Source organism: Schistocerca serialis, chromosome 3, assembly GCF_023864345.2.
Source record: "Schistocerca serialis cubense isolate TAMUIC-IGC-003099 chromosome 3, iqSchSeri2.2, whole genome shotgun sequence".
Taxonomy (NCBI): Eukaryota; Metazoa; Arthropoda; class Insecta; order Orthoptera; family Acrididae; genus Schistocerca; species Schistocerca serialis.
In genome coordinates, this window is record NC_064640.1 from 410806249 (window position 1) to 410813979 (window position 7731).

At 39.4% G+C, this 7731-nt stretch overlaps 1 protein-coding gene across 1 annotated transcript in view; it reads left to right on the forward strand.

Annotated features, from left to right (window-relative positions):
* Nucleotides 1–7194, forward strand: part of LOC126470274 (phosphate carrier protein, mitochondrial-like) — a 47289-nt gene extending 40095 nt beyond the window's left edge. The window contains exon 7 of the mRNA XM_050098017.1: nucleotides 6651–7194. Coding sequence (XP_049953974.1) covers nucleotides 6651–6823 — 173 coding nt within the window. The 3' untranslated portion in view covers nucleotides 6824–7194. The remainder of the gene's footprint in view (nucleotides 1–6650) is intronic.
* The last annotated feature ends 537 nt before the right edge of the window (nucleotides 7195–7731 follow it).

Consider the following 7731-nt stretch of genomic DNA (forward strand, 5'->3'; position numbering starts at 1 on the left):
CAATTAGAAAAATACGTTTTTTTATTTTCCAGTGATATTCAGACAAAAATTACAGCTGGCAGTGTAATGATTCTGTCAACAGCACCCATTATTTTAATGTATGTTGCAGCTACTGTTACTCAAGACTTAAATAACAATTGTGCATTTTCTGCTGCACCTTCATGCATTGGGGCATGTGCCCAGCATCAGCACTTATCATGCCAGGTTAATATTCTATCTTCAAAGAAAGCACAAGCACTAATGAGCCAAAACATAAAAATCTACTTAATAGTATGTTGGTCCACCTGTTGGAGTGCAATAGGTGAAATTCTGTGTCAAGTATTCAATAAGACCTTGGTGGATTTTTGGAGGTATGTCGCACTAGACATTGACACACAGGACATTTTAATTCCCATTACTGGCTGGTGGATTGTGTATGCAGAGCTGGTGCCTGATAGTGCCCCATATGTGTGGCATTGGATCAGACTAATTTGAATTTGGTGGCCAACCCATCATTTTATGATCATGCTCCTCAAATAACTGCAGCACGATTCTGGCCTTGTCACACAGTGATTCTGCTGGAAGGTGTCATCGCTGCCAGGGAAGACAAAGTATGAAGGGGTGCAGGTGTTCCTGCGATGATGTTCATAGTCCATAGCTGTCTTGGTGCTTTAGATTAGTGCCACACATCCTATGGCAGCACATTTGAATGAATCCCAAACCATAATCATGTCCTATTGACATGTGTCCATGGCTTATTTTGTTTCAAGCAGATGTTTGCAGAGTGCTGTTTTGCATGATTTGCCTGGTTGGTATGCATGGTGGTTTTCATGTAGAGGCACCTTAGTTAACCTTCATTACGTAACATGCACACTGACCAGTTTTTCTAATGTGTTTAGAAGTGAGAACAACAGACTGCATGGTCTCACGTCCTTAGCCTTTGTGAGATTATTTCTTGCTGGCTTCAGAATGAAAACAACCTCCACTGTCCTCCAAGCATTAGGAATCACTCCTGTGGGTAAACTGACACTAAGCAGTCTGTAAGAGAGCCTCATAAATCCCTTACCCGCTTCTTGCAGCAGGGCAAGATAAGTATCATCATGACAAGATGATTTGAATTGAAAGGTTGAAATTTCCCACCACCCCTTGGAGTAAATATTACGTCAATTACTTCTTCCCTTCTACTATTCCTGAAGGTTGGTTCCTTGCCCATATTAAAGATGTCTAGGTTACTCCCTAGTCATTATTAAAGCAGGTACTCACCAGTTGTGTGCCACATCATTGGAATTGGTGCCACAACTAACCATCTGTTATTTAAGCTCCTGGGGTCAAGCAGCAGTCTTAGTAAAATTAATTTAAATTTTTGACGTAAGTGCATTCCTCCTGGAAAAAACTTACTAAAAGTTTCTTCAAGGTCCAATACACCCCCTTTATTCAGGTTTCTTGGATGAAGCCAAATTCCGTCTCCTGTCCAGCCAGATGTTGACTCTCAGGTGGTGGTTGCCACTTATTGTGCTACAGGTTTATGTGCAACACTTCCAGCTACCAACTTTATCATTGTCACCTTTTGTCTTTGATCACACTGACAGTCTCCTTTGAACCCTAAATATAGTTTTAGATCTTGATCTTGCATTGCCTGTAGGACTTCTCTCACTTCCACCACAAGGATTTGGTCATCTGTTCTGACCTCATTCAATGATGCTAAAGTCCTCTATGGAGACTGCCTCTAACAGGGTCTGGGGAGGGAGGGGGGAGGGGAAACATCTATAAGCAATTTTTTTTACCTAGATTGATTTTTGTTTTGGTCTTGGATAATTTGATTTTTTTTTTGGTCTTGGATAATTTTAATACTTTCGTGGCAAGCCACTTCACTTTGTCCCACAGGAGATATGTTGCTCACTATCAGCCATCTCCTTTAGCCAATCCACTGTCCCCATCCCTTCAAAGATAAGAGTGCCCTTGTCCAGGCAGACTCTCCTGAATGTTGGCCTTTGCTTGCATCCTCCCTTTTTTTCAGAGGGCATTTGGACTAGAACATCCTGATATGAGATTATCATAAGAAGATAGGCCTGTTGGAAAACTGCCATCTTAAAAACACACTTGTACTGTAGATCTGATACCATGTTTCCCACCTCAGGTTTTTCTGGGTCTTCTCCTAGGATTGAAGACGAGCAGAATCCTCCCTTGTTCTCTTGGTACCTGTGCTAGTAGTAGATGTTTCTCTTGCTTTGAAGGTGGTCTTTTCTTTGGGTCTTACACTGAAGACCTTGTGCACCTAAAAGTTTAACCACCATTTTGCACATGACATAATTTTCACCACTTTCCTGTTGGTGGCTTCAGTTGGCATACTCATATTGTATATCACCTTAAAAGTAGGAAAAACATTCGTAGATTTTCCATCTGCATGGCAGTATTGATCATACATATTTTCTGGAGTTTAAAGTATGTTTAAAATTCTGAAATTCCAGACTTTCACAAAAAAAGTAAAATTACATTTATCAGGAATTACTGCAGACTAAACAAATTCTAGTTCTTGTATCTAAAAAAAACATTGAATTGAGATTCTTCTTCAAAGCCCATTTCACCAACTAGCAGGAATAACAATAAGTGCCATAACCACAGCTAGTGACCTCAAGAATCCATCGCTTACTCACAGGTACCAAGCCAGAAAACACTTTCTTAGGTAACTTCCGTGTATTTAAAGTGGCGAAAACATTACAGCAGGTTTTGATGTGACAAATTTCACCATTGTGTTGTGTATGTGAAACAGAATAAAATCGTCGACTTCTCAGAATGCTTTAGTTCATACCCATACAAACATAAACCACATCAAAAGTGTGATCTGTGTTGTTCCGCTAATTACATGGTTTGACAAGGGGAGAACTCCAGAGTGTGCCAGTGAGACCACTAGAAGCCTTACATGCATGGTAACAAATGACTGCTGTTGCGTACAGAATAAAACAAAACTGAGAAAAGGTGATAGATGTTTGAGCCTCCACATTATGACCACTGCCAACTGATGGTTTTGAATACTGCCTAGTGGTGTTGTTGGCACATAATATGGTAAAGAAAGTATATAAGTGGAGCAGAGACAAATGGGAAATCATTCTAGTAATGATATAGGCCACAAATGGGAAAATCCAGTGAAATTACATGTTGTCAAAGGGCAGACTATTGCCTAACACTTGGGACTGAGCAAATTGAAAATGGTTGTCTGCTACCATGCTGCAGTTATTAGCATTTGTGGAAAGTGGTTGAAAGATGGTGAAACTGTGAGGAGGTGAACAGTGTTGGAGCACCCATACTTCATCTCAGAATGTGGAGGTCAGAGGCTTATCTGCTCTTTAAAGTAAGATAGACTGCAGTCTGCAGCAGGTCTGATAACAAAATAGTGCTTGTACAGGCCCAAGTATTTTGAAGCGCAGAGTTCAGCACAAGTTGTTGAACATGCTGTTCAGCAGCAGATGAAATCTGCATTGACAAGATGGCCATCTTTGATTGCATGGGCCACAGAATTGGAGATAAGGCAGTGGATCAATGAAAATGTTCATTACATTATGTTTATGTCCTGGTATGCAGTCATCCAAGTGAACATCTGCTCAACTAGAAGTTCTCAATGTGTGCACGTCACTAGGCTAGGATTATTCTGTGGGATACATTTACATGTGCTGCAATAGGATTTGTGGCAGTAATCTAAGGCACGATGATAGCTGTGGACTATGTGAACACAATAGCAGGACCACCTGCATCCCTTGATACTTCTCACTTTGACCCATACTTTTCCCTTCCATACTTCCCACTTCTCCAGTGGTGGTATCTTCCAGCAGGATAACTGTGTGACAAGGCCAGAATCATTCTGCAGTTGTTTGAGGAGAACGATAGTGATATCACTTCGATGTTTTGGCCACCAAATCTGGGATGCTATTAGGCACCACCAGCTCTCCACCAGTCAGCAATGGGAATTAAATGTCCTGTGTGCAAACATGTAGTGCCACATACCACTGGAAATCTATCAAGCCCTTATCGAATCCCTGCATTGCAGAATTTCCACCTGTTGCAGTCCGAATGTGGACCAAGATGCTATTAAGTAGATAATGTTTTGGCTTGTTAGTGCTTGTGCTTTCTTTGAAGAAGATAGAATATTAACCTGGCATAAGTGCTAATGGTGGGCACATGCCACAGTGCATAGAGGTGCAGCAGAAAATGCACACTTGTTATGTAAGGCTTGAGTAACAGTAGCTGCAACATACAGTAAAATAATGGTTGCTGTTGACAATCATTACACTGACAGCTATAATTTTTGTTGACTATCACTGGAAAATCAAAATGGTATTTTTGATTGCTGGAAGTGTGTGCAGTGAACTTTTATATTGTAAATGCCAAGAGGACAAATCAGCTGGTGTTGACACAGTTCATAAAGGAAAAAACTGAAGGTTCTCAGCAAAGTTCAAACTAAGAAGCAAAGGAATGCCTGTGTATCATCTATAGATAGTAAAGTACCACAAAAAAACTGGGAAATGCTTTGCTGTATCCCCAGGAAAGATGAGTTTTTTGTACACAGCATCAAAAGTTGGGAGGTGCTATGTGGACACAACTGTGTTACAGAAAAGGTAAATATTTTGAACCTAATAATGTTAACTATTTTGGGTGTATAATTTGCAGAAATATAAAAAAATTGAAAGTGAAGTTATTAATAGAAAACACAAGGACCACATTCTTCATGATGTATAGGAATACATTGACATTAAATCTTCAGATTTTAGGAGGGATTGGTTACCAGTCAATGGGCAATACTTGTTGCCAATGTCTTGGCCTGCCTATGGTTGGACACTCATTGTGCAACCATGTTCCATATTCTAGATGGAATTTAATTTTCCATGATGTTGGAAGAGTTAGTGTTATTAGATACATTGGTTTCTAAGAAAAGAACTTTGGTGTATGTGCACTAGCATGCATTATTCATTTGTAACAATGTACAGGGTGATTCAAAAAGAATACCACAACTTTAGGAATTTAAAACTCTGCAACGACAAAAGGCAGAGCTAAGCACTATCTGTCAGCAAATTAAGGGAGCTATAAAGTTTCATTTAGTTGTACATTTGTTCGCTTGAGGCGCTGTTGACTAGGCGTCAGCGTCAGTTGATGCTAAGATGGCGACTGCTCAACAGAAAGCTTTTTGTGTTATTGAGTACGGCAGAAGTGAATCGACGACAGTTGTTCAGCGTGCATTTCGAACGAAGTATGGTGTTAAACCTCCTGATAGGTGGTGTATTAAACATTGGGCTAAACAGTTTACAGAGAATGGGTGTTTGTGCAAAGGGAAAAGTTCTGGACGGCCGAGAACGAGTGGTGAAAATGTAGCACGCATCCAGCAAGCATTTGTTCGCAGCCCAGGAAAATCGACTCGCAGAGCTAGCAGAGAGCTACAAATTCCACAATCAACTGTATGGAGAGTCCTACGAAAAAGGTTAGTTATGAAACCTTATCGTCTGAAATTGGTTCAAGCACTGTCTGCAGCTGATAAGATTAAAAGAATCGATTTCTGTGATTTTATCCTTGCTCAAATGGAAACAGATGAATCTTTTGTTTCAAAGATTGTGTTTAGTGATGAAGCAACTTTCCACACTAACGGGAAAGTCAACCGTCACAATGTCTGTATATGGGGCACTGAGAATCCGCGGGAAACAACTCGGTACGAACGTGACTCGCCTAAGGTGAAAGTTTTCTGTGCCATTTCAGCCAATAAAGTTTTTGGTTCCTTTTTCTTCGAAGGTGCTACTGTAACTGGACTACAGTATCTGGAGATGTTAGAGAATTGGCTGTTCCCTCAGCTCGAACAAGAAGCACAATAATTCATATTTCAGCAGGATGGAGCGCCACCACATTGGCACTTATCTGTCCGTAACTACCTGAACGTCAACTACCCGAGGCGATGGATCGGCCGCCAGGCAGCCCGTGACAGAGCACTTCATCACTGGCCTCCAAATCTTACCCCCCTGTGATTTTTTCTTATGGGGGTATGTTAAGGATATGGTGTTTCGGCCACCTCTCCCAGCCACCATTGATGATTTGAAACGAGAAATAACAGCAGCTATCCAAACTGTTACGCCTGATATGCTACAGAGAGTGTGGAACGAGTTGGATTATCGGGTTGATATTGCTAGTGTCTGGAGGGGGTCATATTGAACATCTCTGAACTTGTTTTTGAGTGAAAAAAAAACCTTTTTAAATACTCTTTATAATGATGTATAACAGAAGGTTATATTATGTTTCTTTCATTAAATACACATTTTTAAAGTTGTGGTATTCTTTTTGAATCATCTTGTACTATTCCATATTGACAGGGTAGAAAATTGAATAGTTAGGGGTGCTATGAGACAGTAACAATATTTACCATTAACAACAGTTCTGCATTTTATAAGCTTCCTCTAGTGATAAGGATTTAGTTTAGGGCACATATTGATGGCACATACTGATAACCATACCAGAGAACTAAATATGCAAAATCAAACATAATTTTCTTGGAGTACTATTGTTCTAAAAAAAGCATCAGTTACTGTAATGAGGGCTGGTAGCAGTAATGAACTGGAGTTCCTATTGGTAACAAATTTCCTGTTTGTAAATAAGTCTAACATTTTAACAGTTTTAAAAATATGTAATGTTTTTTACAGGTTTGTGGAAAGGCTTGACACCAAGGATAATAATGATTGGTACCCTAACTGCTGCTCAGTGGTTTATTTATGACGCTGTGAAAGTATACCTCCGTCTTCCAAGGCCACCTCCTCCAGAGATGCCAGAGTCGCTGAAGAAGAAGTTGGCAGCCCAGGAAGTGAAATCTGAATAGTCTTTGATGACCACTTCAGAGAGAATAGAATTTGCAGAATGTATTTAGTTTACGTGTATACAGTGCAAACCAGACGTCAGTAGGTTATTAATTGAACAAAATTCTTGTGTAGGAAATAAATTCAGTATTAGTTACTTTGTAAAACAATTTAATGCAATTATTTATAGTGAAATGAGCGCTGCAGATTTTTAAGGCTTGTACATTCCATTTTGGTCCGTTCAGAGATTTTATGCATTTTGGTATTGTTGTGCACTGTAGAAAGTGTTAAACTTTTAAAAAGTAGGAGATTTCTTTAAGAATACTGTGATCATGTATTGATACTGATCTGTTACATTGTTTTACATTATGGCAATAAATTCGTGGAACTGTCACATTTAGTTAATTTGTTGGATGGAATTCCCTTAAAATTGTCATATGTGAAAAATATTACTTGTACTTGTTGAGTTTCACTCTGTGGAAAGAAATGTGTGCTAAGTTTTTTATACTTTTTGGCCATATCTGAAGTTCTTGATGCTTGTTGCAATGTCGTATAATGCTGGAGTGCAGTTTGCATCGAGCCAAGAGATCAGTTACACTTATACATTAATGTAAAATTTGGGCGCAAAGGGTACAAGGATAGTAAGAATCTTCCATTAGAGGTGCCAATTAGTCATCGGGAAGTAGTTTGTAATGTTAATAGAAAACACTGACTGGTGGAGCTATTGCTTGCTTTTTGTGCATCTTCAGACATTTTAGTAGTAAAGTATTCATATAACAGAGAAAAAAAAATTATGAGGTCATCCACCAGCAGTTATGAATAGGACATGAGAGATTTAGAGGCTCGAATTCCTTGAGGCTTTCTCATAAAGCATAGCCATAAAACATTCTTTTCGTAATGTGGGACACAGGAAAAACAATTTTACTTGTCA